The following is a 16,956-nucleotide window of genomic DNA, read 5'->3' as shown; positions in this document are numbered from 1 at the left end:
AATGGTTTTAGTGCCACCTAATGGCAAAGGGGAACATTGCAGCCATGTTTAATCTGCAGTGAAAAGTGATGTCTTTGAGAGAACATTTCTGGGGACTTTATCTTTGTTTCTGAACTGTCCATGGATTTCAGGGTCCTGCCTTCTTCAGGCCAGCCTGTTTATTCACAGTGTACACTATTTGATTTAAGATTCTTTTTTTTTCATTTAGGTTTCACTCATGCATTTTCCTCTAAGAGTTCTTTTCTGCCACGTTACTTGAAGTTACCCTACATGCTGCACCATTTCTCTGTCATTTGCTGTACTCTTGAAACTTTTAGATTCCGAACGATCTCGCTCTCTCCCTCTTCTCCTCACTCACTGTCCCCAACTTCCTCTCTATCCCCCTCTGTCTCTCTGCTTTTATTTTTCTTTCTCACTAGCATTTAAGCTTTGGAACAATCCCTACCTGTCCAGCATTCTTCAGGCATATAGCCCAGGACTAGGTCTGCTGTCTGTTATGTAGAATATAATATCTTCAGTCAAAATTAGTTGTGTGAATAAATTTGTGAACTTCTAGAAATTTGAGATTCTGTGAGACTATAAATCTATCGAGAAAATGGAATTTCATTTAATATGATTATTGAGACCTAACTTGGTACATGAATATAAATGTATGAAATCTTACCTTTTGAGAGTTGTAAAATATTAATATCTCCAGAGAAGAAAGACACATGTCTTAGAGTATTAAATTTTATATTATTTTTTCAACTTCATTAACCTCCAAATATTTAAAAATATAGTACTTTGTCTTTAGGAGATAGTTTCTTGAAATGCTTTGTAGATAATAAAGTAATTGAATATCTACATTTTATTGTACAGGTTTTTACTACGTGTTTCTTTTTTTTGCCTTGTTAAACTCTTGGGCTTAAAGATTTTTCCTGTCTCAAAACTGGGAGCTGAGACTACAGGGATTTCCCTACCACCTCTTTCTCTGGTGTGTGTGTGTGAATTTGTTTCTAGTTTTACTTTACCTTTCTTCCTCTCTATATTGAAATAAACAAAACCTCTAGGATTTCTTAATAAAATAGAAAGTTAAACTGAGGTAAATTTGTTTGGTTGAGGTACAGCTGGATTGTGTTTTTCAGTTAACAGTATTCTTTTAGTCTGAAAGTTAAGAGCAGAGAGAGAGCACTTCCACCATGTGACCTAGTCCAAGAAGACGGCCTCCCAAATTTGGAGATAATTTGCTTGCTGAGATTCTTTTTCATATGAACCATTTAAAAAGCTTTCTTAGTTTATTTTTAGTTTGTTTTTAATCAGGTTCTACTTTTTCTTTTGTTACTCTTTAGTTGTGCCAGGTGGATGTGGGCAGAGAGGTTTGCAGGACTGAAATGGAGGTCAGAGCTTCCTTCCAGAAGGTTAGTGGGTCATCTGATTCTGTGGCCACACTGAACAGTGAAGAGTTTGTTTTGGTTCCTCAGCACACAGACGACACTTGTATAAAGGATGATGGGAAACCACGGCTGAAGGTATTGCTTCTTTTTTTCTCTAATATGGCACTGTTTTTCATTCATTTTTTTCCCCCTTTCAACTATTTTGAGCTCATCTTAGGATGAGCTCTGAAGGATTTCTTAAAGTACTGACCTGGATAATAAGAATAAATGTTTGGTTGATTCTTTCTGATGACCTTGATAATAATAAAAATATTTAATTTTTTTTTCATCCAGAGGCTAATTATTTGGCTTGATTTTTTTTAAAAAGTTTTTTTTTTCTCAATTATCTTTTGGTTATTTACTTTCTGGTAAGAAATTCTTGGAGGAAAAAATAGATGGGAAATAGAGAAAAAGTAATATGTGAATTAAGCTTACTGATTGATTAATTCTTACATAAATGTATCTGACTGTTTTTGTTTCTTTTACTTCTGGGTTTTAATTGAAAGATTTTTCTGTTATGTATTTTTTGCTTTAGATCATATGCTAAGAGTCTGGTAGATGGTTTAACAGTTGACTAATTAATTTAAAAGTGTATACCTTATTTTTTTGCAGTTGATTTCATTTAGATTTTTATTTTTCTCCTAAATTTTGGGTTGCTTTTTCTAAGTCAAAGAATAGAAAGCAAGCAAGCCCTGTTATGTGTGCATGGGAATTGGTATTAATAATAAAGTGCTATTTTTTATGGTTATTCTTAATATTAATTATGACATCAAAATATATCAGTGAGTCAGAAATACACTGTAAAAGAGATTATTAAGTGCTTGTATTATGTCTATTACATAATTTTATTCAAATTGTCTCAGTGCCTTATTTTTACAATTTTATTAGCATTATTGTGTTTAAGATACCATTTATTTACTTAGGTTTGTGCCCATTTAAGTTTTAGAAAAAAATATAACTTCTAAGAAAATTAGTAATAGTCTGGGAGCTAATGGGTTTATAAAGAAATTGAAAATATGTGTATAGATACTAAGAAACACTATTGTTTAAGTGCTATTTACAATGTGCCATATTTGAACTTAGCCATTTTCCTCTCAAAACACATACAATTCAAATGGTCTGATTGTGTGTGTCTGTGTGTGTGTGTGTGTGTGTGAGAGAGAGAGGGGGGGGAGGGAGGGAGGGAAGGAGAGAGAGCGGGGAGAGAGAGAGAGAGAGAGAGAGAGAGAGAGAGAGAGAGAGAGAGAGACTGACTGACTATATTGTGTGTAGGCCCATGGACAGTTTTCTGGGTTGTTCTCTCCTTTGACCATAATGGATCTTGAGATTTGAACTCAGGTAGTTTAGTTTGGCAGTGAGTGCTTTTACTCACTGAGCCATCTCACTGGTCTTGCATCAGATGTAGTTTGAGAGCACCTGCAGTGTTTTTATGGAGAATCCTTTTGTGAAATCAATTTAGTAGATTTTATCATTCAGGATTTCAATGTGTTATGGGTATGTGAAATTCAGATTACAGGGAAAATCCTCAGTATTTACTGACTGTATATTTGAATATTTAGACTTTTAAAAAAGATTTCATTTATTTTATGTATGTCAGTACACCATCACTGTCCTCAGACACACCAGAAGAGGGCATCAGATCCCATTGCTGTGGTTGTGAGCCACCATGTGGTTGCTGGGAATTGAATTCAGGACCTCTGGAAGAGCAGTCAGTGCTCTTAACCACTGAGCCATCTCTTCAGCCCGAATATTTAGATTTTAATTTTTCAAAATGAAATATTTTTAATAAATTAAGCCTCATAATTAAGAAATTGAAAAAGAATTATCTTCCTCTGCCTTTAGATACCTTCCAATGGTGATGAACAGTTGGAAAAAGCCATGGAAGAGATTTTGAGAGATTCCGAGAAAGGACAAAGCAGTGTATCTGTTGATTGCCAAGGATCCAGTGAGATTTCAGACTATTCCTTTGGAGATGTTCCAGCCAGCCAAACAAGTAACCCACCTCTCCAGTTAATTTTGGATCCATCTAATACAGGTAATTTATTGGATACTTAAAGATGATAAGGAGAATAGACTAATATAGCAACATTTAAGGTGAAAGAAAAATTTTGGTTTAACATTGTCTTTAACCTTGGAAAAAAAAGATTTGTGTGTATATGTTTACCTGTGTCATTGTACGCATATTCCATATGCCTGTGTGCCCACAAAGGTCATAGAGTGTTGGAACCCTTGGAGCTAGACAGTGTTTGTACAATGTCAAGTTGGCATGTGGGTGCTGGGATCTGAGCTCCAGTCCTCAGAACTGTATAGCAAGTGCTGTTAACTGATGAGCCGCTCCTCTAGCCCAGTATTTAACTTTTTCCTTTTTTTGAGATAATGTCATCCAGATGGGCCTTAAAGAGCACTCAGGAGGCTGAAGCAGAAGAATGACAAATTTTAGGCCAGCTTTGCAACACTTTCCATGTGCGCCTCCCCCCCCCCCCCAAGCCCCAAAGTCTATGCTTATCCTTAGTTTTGTTTAATTTAGATCAGGGCCCTCATGCTTTCAGTTGTGGTTGGAGGTTTTTCTATGGTTTTGCCTATATATCTACCGAGAATAAGAACTCTGTTTGAGCGATCATAGTACCTTTGATATTTTGCACATAATATAGATCCTTAGTTGTTGAACAAGTTAAAAATTCTTTTTATATCATGTGCCTTTTTGCACAGTTTATCTCTCCTTATTTTAAATTATAATTGTAAAAAATTCCAACCAAAATAGCATATCAGTTCCTTCAGTGTATCTTACAAAAACATATGAGGGTAAGTTATACTCTGATAATCTCTTTGTGAATAAAGATGATTTTTAGTATGTATTAGGTGTTTTTAAAGAACATACCTGTCAGAATGGATATTGATTACATTTAATATTTATTTAATTATCTTTATATTTATTTACATTTAATATTTTATTAAATAAATGCAATTATTTAATATTCTTTATATTAAAGGGGAATTTATTACGTTCTTATAGGATGCAATTCAAGCAGTTCAACAATGGTTGTTTCATGCTAGAAAGGCTGAAAATCTTATAGTACATGAGGCTGTATGCCTCAGTAGTTCTAATCTGGAGCTGGAGTCCTAGACAGTTACTGGAGAATTGTTGGTCTTTAGTCTTCATTGGCATTCTGAAGAAGTTGGTTCTAATACTGGTGAAGAAATGCTGCAGCAACAGGATAGATGAACTTGCCAGCAAGAGTGTGGACAAGCAGGCAAAAAGAAGTTTCCTTCTATGTCCTTCTATTTGTGTGGTTACCAGAAGGTGCCATCTAGATTTAGGATGAGTCTTCTGCCTTAAATAATCTTATTAAGAAAATCACCCATGAGTGTCAACAGTGTGACTTTAAATTGATTCTAGATGCAGTCAAGTTATTAATCAAGTATAGCCACCAAAGCAAAAGAACAGGGTTCAAATGGACTTCTGCCTCAGGTGTCCTAAACCATTGTGAAGTAATTTGGTCTTGGTTCTGGTTTTCTCCATAGCATTGTTCTCTGCAACTAGCTTGCCTTATGGTCACAAAGTGACTGCCAGCAGTAAATGATAGGTGAGGGTGGGTGATCATGTGCTCATTTCTAGAGACAGAAATTTTTCGTTTACTGATTGAGCAGAAGTTTTTAGTATTTTACTATGACCAGCTGATGAGGGGAATGACATGAATTGATTTATCAGTGTAGGTTTGTTCTATATTCAGACTTCTCAATAAATCACCCTAATGAGATTGGGTTATCTGGACTGGATTAGGGCTTTAATATTCAATTTTCAATATTGGCTTAAGATAAATTTGGATATTGAGCAAAGTATTAAATAGCAGGGTATGATTAAATATGTGTAGGGAATGTAATCATAATGTGGCAAGGATGATTGTAGTCAGAATTTTGGTTTCCTTAAAAACATTGGAGTGTTATGAAAATATGTTTTTGTTTTAATCCCAGGTGTGGGATACAGGGCTGCTTCAGATTGTCCACAGCAGCAGACTGTGATTTGCCTAATGCTCTGGCAGGGATGTTTACATTTGGAATTCTGGGGACTCTGGTATAAATCCATGAGCCCCGAGAGGGGTGTGGCAGCTGCTACTCCTCCTATTACTGTTGCTGGTGCTGTTCTGTTGCTGTTGCTATTGCTGCTTTCTGGTTGCTGCTGTTGCTGTTTGAAGGTTGCTGGTTAGAGATTTCCTAATGACTAAGATCAATATTGCTCCAAGGTGGTTGGCGGCCCCAATTAGCAGGAAATAGCGTAGTGATATAGAGGCCCCCTTCCCCCTCTAGTCTTCTTTCTCTTCTACCTAGTGTTGATGGGTTAGAAGGAATAAGGATGGAGAAGGGTGGTAGAAATAGGAACCCATAAAGTAGCTAAAAGACGTGTTACAGATTATTCAACATTAAAATGTATAATAGTGAGTTACCATGTGATACAATTAAGAGAAATTCCATCATTTGGATACATACTGAAATAGTCAAGGTCTGTCATATATGTGTACACACAGATAGACACACATACACTTACACACACACTCACACACACATGCAGAGACAGAGAGAGAGAGACAGAGAGAGAAGGAGGAAATAAAGTGAGAAGAGAGAAGGGGAGAGAGTTAGAGAGGAACATAAGAACACTTGTCAAGCTCTGAATAGAAGGAAATGTATTTAACAAGAGAAATGATCCCTATCAAAATTTTATATTGTATTCTTATATTTTATGTGTGTCTAATCAAGAACATCTAGGAAGGTGGTATCTATTGATGTGGCACCATGATATTCTAAAAATCTATCCCATGCAACATGACTGGAAAAAGAAATGGATGATTAAGAGAGAAAGAAAATGACAGAACTAGCTTCAGTTCTGTGGAGGAATATGGGCATTGAGTAGATGGCATCAGGGCAATTGTTGCTCATAGTGGAATGAACTAAAATGAGACCCCTGATTCTTCATACAATCAAGTTTCTCTTAGAGATTCAGTATTTGCAAGTGAAAATATGGATTTGAGAGAGAAGAACACTTGCATAACATGAATGATACCTTGAGTTCTTGAATTCTTGAGAAAGAAGGAAAGAAAGAAAGAAAGAAAGAAAGAAAGAAAGAAAGAAAGCAAGCAAGCAAACATTTAAGAAGAAAATATCACAGAATATCTTCCTTCCTTGTGGTCAGCTAGGAAAAGTCAAACTAGGAAGGAAAAGAATTATTTTGTAATATAATCAAGAATGAAGTCATAAGAATTGTGGTTCAATAAAAGAGAACCTAATGGAATTACTTGACCATTTATGTAGTATTGAATGTATATCTATTTAGAGATCATTGTCTTTTAACCACTTCAGGCCAATTTGGAAGCACTGCCACCATACCAAGTTCCTTTCAGTTCCTTTTTTATTATGTTGATTATGTATTACACATACATACATTGAAAAACTCAACAGACAGTGTAATATATGTATTTTAAAAAATTTGTAAAGGAAAATGCTTTTGTTTGTTTATTTTTTAGTTTTTTGAGATAGGGTTTCTCTGTGTAGCCCTGACTGTCCTGGAATTTGCTCTGTAGAGTAGACTGGCCTCAAACTCAATGATTCTCCTGCCTGTGCCTCCTGAGTGTTGGGGTTAAAGGTGTACACCATCATGACCTGGCAGAATTTTACCGTATTTTTTGTTTCTGTTTTTGTTCACTTTTTATACTCTAGATTGCTTTATGATATTATTTTTCTTCAGGTTGACATGCTTGTGATAGCCCTCTTTCAGAGTTGATTTTGAGTTTTCAGTTTTCTTTATAAGGAAATGGCTTTGTTTTACTTTAATTGCTGGTGGATAGTTTTGGTTCGTTGGTCTTTGAGCTCGTGAAAAATGTTCATTGCCTTTTCATTTCTATAGTTTCTCTTTTTATTATTTATTTATTTATTTATTTATTTTGGTTTTTTGAGACAGGGTTTCTCAGTGTAGTCCTGGCTGTCCTGGAACTCATTCTGTAGACCAGGCTGGCCTCAAACTCAGAAATTTGCCTGCCTCTGCCTCCCAAGTGCTAGGATTAAAGGCATGTGCCACCACTGCCCGGCTCTCTCTTTTTTTTTTTTTAAAGTTTATTTTTATTCCACTTATGCTTGTTTCTCAGTGTGTTTATGTTTGTGAATCCACACAAGTGTGTGCAGGTGCTGCCCAGAACCAGCAGAGGGAATTGGATTCCCTAGAACTGAGGTTACAGGTAGCTGTGGGTCACCCACCATGGTTGCTGGAACCAAAATTCAGGTCCTTTGGAAGAGCAGCAAACACTCTTTTAACCTCTGAGCCATTTCTTCAGCCCCTCTACAGTTTCAGGAGAGAATTTCTGTAGTCTACTCCCTTGCCTCCATTTTCTCTTGCAGTAGCTGGGAATTGAGTTTAGAGCTTTGCGTGATGCTAGGCAACACCGATCTGTGTGATGCTAGGCAACACCATCTGTGTGCTCAGCTTTCTTTCCTTTGTTATTTTGAGACTGTAACTCTCCTGGTTGGTCATACTGAGTTTGACTTTCTCTGTAGCCCAGGGAGGCCTTGAACTTGTAATCCTCTTGCTTTTTCCTTCTAAAATAGCTGGGATGATAAGCCTGTACAATTAGGTCAGTGGGTTTGATTCCTGGGTGTAGTTATTTTTTTTTTTTTTTGAGTTTGTATTTTTTAAAGAACCATTGAGATTCTTGAATATGGACATTCATATATTTAACCAAGTTTGGGAAATTTTCAACCATTTATTTTTCCCTTGGCAGTTATAACCCTCTTTCTTCCCCACATTAAATTCTCTTGTATCCTTGGAACTTATTTAACAAAGTGTTGGACATTTGCATATTGTCTTGAGCCTGAGCAGAGCCTTTCTTGGGAGCTTTCAGTTCCTCTTACTTCATTTCCCTTAAATTGAAGGAATTTTCTGTAATGATTTTTTTTTGTAAAAAAAAAAATACTGTTCAATAACCTTCCAGAGGATATTTTATTTTTAGATCCTATTTTACTCAGATTTAGAATTTTTTAGTTATTTGTTTTCTTTTTCTACTTATTTTGTTAAAAAATTAAAATCCTTATTCATATTTATAATATTTGCTTACTAACTTTATTGTCTATGATTTTTAGGTCTAATTTTTTTCTACTTTTTTTTTTTTGGTTTTTCGAGACAGGGTTTCTCTGTGTAGCCCTGGCTGTCCTGGAACTCACTCTGTAGACCAGGCTGGCCTCGAACTCAGAAATCCGCCTGCCTCTGCCTCCCAAGTGCTGGGATTAAAGGCGTGCGCCACCACTGCCCGGCTTATTTTATCTACTATTGTTTTATGTTTATAATCTATAGTTATGAATCTTTCATTACACAGATTTAAAGAATATTTATATTTATTTTCTCCATTAATTAATTAATTTATATTATAAAAAAATCCCCTCCTCATTTTTAGAAACCCAGTGACATAAATGTCAGTAAGCTTCCCCATGTATAACGCTTGCTAGTCATCAGTGCATGGTTTTACTCCCAGACCTTGTTTGTTGCTTCATATTTCTTACTCAGCTGACTGAGCAACATGTATGCATGTAATAATAATACTAAAATAATTTAAATCTTGATATTTACCTATATTAAATATAGTTAATGATGTAAATGATTTATAGTTTTAAAAAATAAATTTTAAGATATTCTCTAACAATAATGAACTGTTTAAGTATTGTTGTGAATTGAATTATGTATGTACTCCCCCAAATTGTTCATTATATAGAGTGGTAAAATTGAGTGAAACAATCATAAAAATTGAAGGAAAAACAATTTCATTAGAATACTTAATAGTTCACACAAGCTAGTGAGCCAGCAATAGAGAAAACGAATAAATGACCTTCATGTTTATGGAATTTCTTTCTTTTTTTCTAGAAATTTCCACACTCAGACCATCTTCTCCAAGCAGATTTCCTGAAGAAGACAGTGTTCTCTTTAACAAGTTGACATACTTAGGATGTATGAAGGTTTCTTCCCCACGTAGTGAAGTGGAGGCTTTACGGGCCATGGCCACCATGAGAGCTTCCAGTCAATACCCCTTTGCTATTACTCTGTATGTACCCAACATTCCAGAAGGATCTGTGAGGTAAGTCTTAATTTTCTTTTTCTTAATGTGTGATTAACTATTCTGAGTGGTGGTCGGTATGTTGTTTATAAATTAGATGTAGGTCTCAACTATGAGTTCACTTACAATCTCTAGATTTATAGTACAAATTAAAAGTTACGTTTAGGCTTAGAACTTGTTCTTGATTGTAGAAGGTATTTTCAAAGCTATTAGGATGGTTAGTTAAGCACAAAGTACTGACTAATAGCAGTGCAAATTTAGGAAGTTTTGATAAAATGTCTTTAGTGTCTTAGGAAAACATCGTGTTAATATATGATTTGTGTGGAATGTATGTGGGGACATGTAGATGTTTGGAGGTAGAGGACATCCACTGGTGGAGTTCTTTAGGTGCTGTCTACCTTTTAAAAATTTAAATTAAAGATTTTTTGTGTCAGAGTTCCTTCCTGGCTTGGGATTTGCCACGTTTGCTGGGCTGGCTGGCTGGCCTGCCTGTGCGAGCTCCAGAGGTTACCTGTTGGCCTCCCCAGCGCAGGCATCACAAGCACAGGCTACCACACCCAGATGTTCTTCTTTTCTGTGGGTTCTAGAGCTCTTACTCTGATCCTCTAACTTGTAAAGCTAGCACTTTCCTTTGTCTCCCAAACCTTCAAAATGAGAACCAAAGACAGGTAGATCCCTGGGGTTGCTGTTCGCCACAGTCCCAGCCACATGTCCCAGTGAGACATTCTGTCTCAAACAACATGGTGATCAAGAACTCCTATTGTACAGAATAGGACCCGAGTTTGGGTCACTACCACTAGAAAAAAAAATTGCAGTGTGTCTACATGCCTGTGACCCCAGTGCTGAGGGACAGAATTAGACAGGATTGATGGGGCTTGCTGGCTGCTACTCCAGGTGGGAAAATCAAAACAATAAAGAAAACAAGATAGAATGTTCTTAAGGATTGACAACTGAGATTGACCTCTAACCTCTCCATGTACATGTACATGAGTGTGCATTTACACCTGCACACACACACACATCTACAAATACAAACCCTCGTATAACAAATACACACAAACACACACAGAATAAGAAAGGAATGAGAAATACATGGACTTTTTAGGAATGATCAGTGCTGTTCATTCTCTCTCTCTTTTTCCAGTCACATGTCTTTATTTCCAGAGATCTGAAAATGCTTCTTAAAAAAAATTCTTTACCAGGTGTAGGGTGTGGTGGTAGCTCACATCTCAGGCAGAGGCAGTTTGTATCTCTGAGTTTAAGGACAACCTAGTCTACAAAATGAGTTTTAGGGCAGCAATTATTATGTAATAGAGAGATCTTATCTCAAAAAGCAAACAGACTAACCAAACAAAATCAAGAAAGAAATTCTTTGACAATTTGATGGATATATATAGGTATATGTTGAGTTTAGGTCATTTTCACCTGTCCTTCTTATCCTTGTCTAGCCTGTCCTCTCTTCAGCTGAAACCTATTTTTCTCAACAATCTTAATCTCACTTTGATGTCTCCCTCCAGTGCCCCATACTGATATTGCTTTTTACACAAGATCAAAATTGTTGGAATGAGAAATATATATATATATATATATATGTATATATGGTATATAGTTATATATAGTTGACTTTGAGCAGTATATTAGTTGGGTCCTAGGAAATACAAGAATGAAGAAATTGTTAAAGTAGGATGATTTTGTGTATGTAGTATATGTAATATATATGTGTGTGTGTATATATATGTAAGATTTTCCATAACATGAAGATAATTTATTTGTATCAACAACTGTTTTGTATTTTAAGATCATTACCTGTTATATTATGTCACCATATCTTGGCATTTGTTCTTTGATAATTGATATTTTGTGTCACTTTTTTTTTATTGCTGCAGAATCATAGACCAGTCAAGCAATGTGGAGATAGCATCTTTTCCAATTTATAAGGTGCTGTTCTGTGCACGTGGGCATGATGGGACAACAGAGAGCAATTGCTTTGCATTTACAGAGAGTTCTCATGGTTCAGAAGAATTTCAGATACACGTTTTCTCCTGTGAAATTAAAGAGGCAGTAAGTATAATACAATGTAGCAATTTTTTACAGGGTTGAATTAGGGTAATATTTTTGAACTCTTAATTTCCCTGTCATAGGAAGATATTATGTAAACTTGGAAACTGTAGAGACCATGTTAATATTTGCAATAGCATGGATTGAATATAGAATGCTAACTAAGTCTGATATATTGTGAATGAACATGATATTGTAGGTACGATAGGTGTAATAGAAAATACTGTTTGGTAAATTGTCCTTCTACCCTGTGGTTACTGTACTATTTGTTTATGTTTAGAAATGATGATTATTTTTGTGCTTGTTATTATTTTACTCAAGTTCAGTAGTTCACGTGGTGTTTTTTTTTCCCTTTGGTGGATTTTTCTTTTTTTTTTAATTTTAATTTTTTTCAGTGGATATTTTATTTACATTTCAGATGTTATCCTCTTACCCCATCTCTCCCTCCCCCACCCCACCCAGGAACCCCCTATCCCATCCCCCCTCCTCCTGCTTCTATGAGGATGTGTCCCCACCTACCCCCCCCATCCTTGAATTCCCCCACACTCGGCATCCAGCCTTCATGAGACCAAGGATCTCCTCTCCTACCTATGCCTGACAAAGCCATCCTACCCTACATATACAGCTAGAGTCATGGGTCCCTCCCTATGTTCTCCCAGGCTGGTGGTGTAGACTCTGGGAGTTCTGGTTGGTTGATATTGTTGCTCTCCTCATGGGGCCACAAACCCTTTCAGTTCCTTCAGTCTTCTCTCTAACTCCTCCTTTGGGAACCCCTTGATCAGTTCAATGGTTAGCTGTGAGCATCTGCCTCTGAATATGTCAGACTCTTGCAGACCTCTAAGGACACAGCTATATCAGGCTGCCCACTCTCACCCTACCTACTCAGTATAGTACTGGAAGTCCTAGCCAGAGCAATTAGACAACAAAAGGAAGTCACAGGGATACAAATAGGAAAGGAAGAAGTCACTATTTGCAGATGATATGATAGTATACTTAAATGACCCTAAAACTTCAACAGAGAACTCCTAAACCTGATAAACAACTTCAGCAAAGTGGCTGGTTATAAAATCAACTCAAACAATCAGTAGCCTTCCTCTACTCAAAGGATAAACCGGCTGAGAAATAAATTAGGGAAATGACCCCCTTCACAATAGTCATAAATTATATAAAATACCTTGGTGTGAATCTAACCAAGCAAGTGAAAGATCTGTATGACAAGAACTTCCAAGTCTCTGAAGAACAAAATCGAAGAAGATCTCAGAAGATGGAAAGATCTCCCATGCTCGTGGCAGGATAAATATAGTAAAAATGGCCATCTTGCCAAAAGCAATTTACAGATTCAATGCAATCCCCATCAAAATTCCAAATCAGTTCACTTGGTTTTTAAAGATGCCTCTTACACTCCCTGATTCTCTGCTGGGCTTAATAGTTGTATAATGCTGTTACTTGTGTATTATACACACAGTGTTTCTTAGGTCTGTTGATTTCACTGATGATACTTTTTATCACTTTAAGCTTTGGTTCATTCTTGAGTTGGCCAGTTTAAAATACAAATGCTCACACAGAGTTAGGGAACTTGGAGTCTTTTGAAGATGTCAGTATATTCTTAGAAATTATTATTAACCAGGGGTTTATTCTTTCAGTGGAGTAATAGTTCAGAATCAAATGCTTGCAAATACACTCTTTTCTGAGTTTATTGACTTGTCCCCACACCCCCCCACCTCAAATTATATTACTTTAGTACTTGAAGCCATTTCAAAGGCTTTTGAAAGGGAGTTTGTACTCAGGAGGCAGAGGCAGATGGATCTTTGAGTTTGAGGCCAGCCTGGTCTACAGAGCTAGTTCCAGGATAGTCAGGGCTACACAGAGAAACCCTGTCTTAAAACACAACACAATACAACACAACACACAAAAAACAGAAGCCCCCAAATCAACCATCCAAACAAAAAACAAATGAAAAAAGAAAAGTAGGTTTGTGTAGGCAAGTTTTCAGGTATGTTTGCTTTGGAAATTTAAATTGTCAATAGAAAATGCTGAAAGCAGCACCATTCTTGTCTTTATTTACCATGCAGGATGAACACATAATTTTAATTATAGATGTTTTTATGACCACAGCATGAGATCTTTCATTGAAATGTAGATCTTCGTGAGTTTAATATCAAGTATGATTAGCATGCTATTTCTTATGCTGTGGCAGTTACTTTGCTTTGGTCTGAAATGAACATGTGTGACAACACATATTTTGTACTGTAACTATAGAAATTCTCTGCCAGAATTCATGCCTTATACAGCCTTCAAGTTGTTAGTATTAGCTTTTCAGATAAAGCCAGCGTGTCAGTCTGAGCTGTATACTGACTTCTTTCTGAAAAGCTGTGATTGGCAAGAGTGAATGGGTCCAAGTGTGCTGTTAGTGTGCCTGGCATGTGGTAGTCATGAATGGAAGCGTATTGAAGTAGTACATGGGTTTTTGTGAATGTAGGGCTATTTCTGGTCCTTATATACTCCACTGCAGATGTGGGGAAACAAATTGGTAGAGTCCTGGCATTTCATGTTGACAGCTGTCACTTAATATACCTGTATGGTTACCGGATCACTGGAGCTGAACAGTAAGGAGAACTCTGAAGAATTGAAGAACCCGCTGTTGTGAGATGGATGTGCTGCTCTAAGAGGAAACGGAAAGGGAACCTTGCTGCAAGCATTTCTGTAACTGATGGTATGCAACTTTCCTTTGGGATTATAGCATTTTTTTTATGAATGAAGGATTTGTTTATTGTTTAAGAGCTTTTAACAGTGGGCAACCAAAGGGGGAGAAATGGAAAATTCTTGACATAATTTTGGAGATATTACTATTTATGATATTTCTAGACAATGTATTGTGGGTTAGGGGAAAGTGATTTCCATGTATAAATTTTTTTAAAACACATTTTTTTAGAATGTTTTATTGTCAGTCATTGTTGGTCAGAATATATTGTTTGAAAAAGGAGGTACACGGCCATGGCCATTAAACCTTATTAAGAGGGAACATTTCTAAATGTTGAGTAACCCAGTATATATTGAGAGCTTATGTTAGACATTATATGAAACATCTATTTGATTGATCCTCATAACATCCCATGGTATGGATAGGATTTATGTTGGCAACTGATGTTATATTTCTGTTTACCTGGAACAACCTTAACTTGTGCCTGTTGCCTTATATTATTAATAATCTTACATTTATTTTTAAAAAATGTTCTGGTTTAGATGATAGTTTATGTGCTTACCTTTTATTTGACCCAACACAAAGAAAATTGACAATAGAGATTGGCTTCAAATTGAGTTTTTTAGCTCAGAAAAACTAATATATTTTTAGCAACAACTTGTTTAAATATTATAAAAAGTAGAGGCCAGTGAGATGGCTCAGTGGATAATGGTGTCTGCTGGTAAGCTAACAACTTCAATTTGATCCTTGGCACCTACAAAGTGGACCTAAAAGGTATCTGCCCTCTACCCATTTGTGCAACACACACACACACACACACACACACACACACACACTCTCAGGGGGAGAGAGACAGACAGGCAGACAGACACACTGATACATAATGCAATAAAAGATCAAATTAAAAAATTGTAAAAAATAAATTTAAGCTTTTGTTTTTCATTGTATTTTGTAAGTGGATCTATTAACTTCATAGCTTACATTTCAGTTATGTTTGTGGTTTGCTCAAACATACTACTATGTAGTCTTTTCAACATCTGTCAGTATCTTCCTCAACTCATCCAAAAATATACTATAATTTGAATTAATCTGAAATATTTTAGTTTCATTTACTAGTCATCTGATTATTTTGTTTCCCCGGAGTTTCCTGTTTTGTGGTAAAGGGATGCCTTCTTGGTGGGCACAAGTAGCTTAGGGACTAAAGGACAGACATTCTTATCATTTATGTATGTTATGTATCAATGCCATTAATTCTCCCCCACCCCCTTTTCCTTTTAGAGTCCCTGATGGTATTGGAAGGTTTTTCTACTAAAGGCAAGAAGATGTTTTCTCAAGCAGTAACAGTGTGGCTACTACCAGATGGCCCATGATGCTCTTACTTCATCGTGAATCGATCTCTTCAAGCAGCAGATACCAACAGTGGGAGAGGGGAAGCCAAACCAGCCAGGGTGATGACTCTCTCGGACAGTGTGATAACAGGATACATTTGGCTTTTTGCCCTGGGCAGACTTCTGTAACTCTTTGAACTGGATCCTTGTAATAGATTGCAAAATAGTTGGATGGTCCAACCAGATGTATCTTAATTTCTGTAATCTTTGTTCAGGGAGAATGATATAAGGTATTGTAGACAAAGTAGTAAAGAAAGATAAGGAGGTACCCATATTTCTTGTGTCTTTGTGGATGTGGCATACAAAGCTTTAAAATAATACTTTAAGGAACTTAGGTTATGCTAAGATCTGTAAAAGTAACTTTTATTCTCCTATTTCAATTGTCTCCTAGGCTTACTGCTTTGCTCTGTTAACCTAGGCCTCATCCTGGAAGCTTCTAGTCTTTGTACAATCTAATCTAGGCCCAATCTTTTCAGCCTCCGAGACTTACTGCTGAATAAGCTCACCCCTTCTTAGGTCTTGCTGAACTCAGGGTGGCTAGTCCAACTCAGCTGTTCTGGCTCAAACTCCTTTCCTACCTTATTGATTTAAACTGGCTTCTCTTCATTTCTCTGAATCGCTCTGTTTGACCTCAAACTAACTCTGGCAATCTATTCTGATCTTCTGGCTTCTTAATTTTCTGGCTTGTTCTGTCTTCACCTGTGTCTAGTTTGGTCACTCTCTACAACTTGTGCATGTACAGCTCTTCTGGTAAAATCTGCCTCCTTCCTTCTTCTTTCTACCTGCACTGCTCTCTTAACTATCTTCCTTTTCCTCTCTCTTTCCGTGAGAGTTGGGCATATCCTATTCTGGCAAATCTTTCTATGATTCACTTTGTCTGCCGCTCAATTAGACATCACTTTTAAACAGGGTGCTTCCTTCTACAAACTAACTTTCCCTTCATTGTCTGGGATTAAAGGTGTGTGCTAAGGCTGTGTCTGTATTCCAGCCAAAGGGATTAAAGTTGTGTGCTAAGGGCTGAGCCACACCACAACTAGAAACACAATCTTGGAATTCATAATGTGAACAAAAATATCCTTCAACAAATTTCTCCTCACCCCTCATTTGTGTGTGTATGTGTGTATGTTTATGGCATGTGCACTTGTAAGTGTTTACGTATGTATGAAGGTGTGCATGTACCTATAGTCTCCTGAGTGCTAGGATTTATTAGTTTGAACCACCATGTCCAACTGGATAGTAATTTTTTCTTTTCTTTTTCTCTTTTCTTTTTTCCCTAGTTCTGTTCTTTTCTTTTTTCTTTCCCCCTCCCC

At 36.6% G+C, this 16,956-nt stretch overlaps 1 protein-coding gene across 4 annotated transcripts in view; it reads left to right on the top strand.

The window, feature by feature from the left end:
• Rabgap1l (RAB GTPase activating protein 1 like) overlaps nucleotides 1–16,956 on the top strand; it is a 567,726-nt gene that overhangs the window by 46,777 nt on the left and 503,993 nt on the right. For all 4 annotated transcript variants that reach the window (XM_028758413.1, XM_028758415.1, XM_028758421.1 and 1 more), the window contains 4 exons: nucleotides 1,329–1,508; nucleotides 3,255–3,447; nucleotides 9,310–9,520; nucleotides 11,386–11,560. In XM_028758413.1, coding sequence (XP_028614246.1) covers nucleotides 1,371–1,508; nucleotides 3,255–3,447; nucleotides 9,310–9,520; nucleotides 11,386–11,560 — 717 coding nt within the window. In that variant the 5' untranslated portion in view covers nucleotides 1,329–1,370. The remainder of the gene's footprint in view (nucleotides 1–1,328; nucleotides 1,509–3,254; nucleotides 3,448–9,309; nucleotides 9,521–11,385; nucleotides 11,561–16,956) is intronic.

This window comes from Grammomys surdaster, unplaced genomic scaffold (assembly GCF_004785775.1).
Source record: "Grammomys surdaster isolate TR1022 unplaced genomic scaffold, NIH_TR_1.0 130, whole genome shotgun sequence".
In the NCBI taxonomy this organism is placed as follows: Eukaryota; Metazoa; Chordata; class Mammalia; order Rodentia; family Muridae; genus Grammomys; species Grammomys surdaster.
This window is presented reverse-complemented; position numbering and strand designations above follow the sequence as displayed.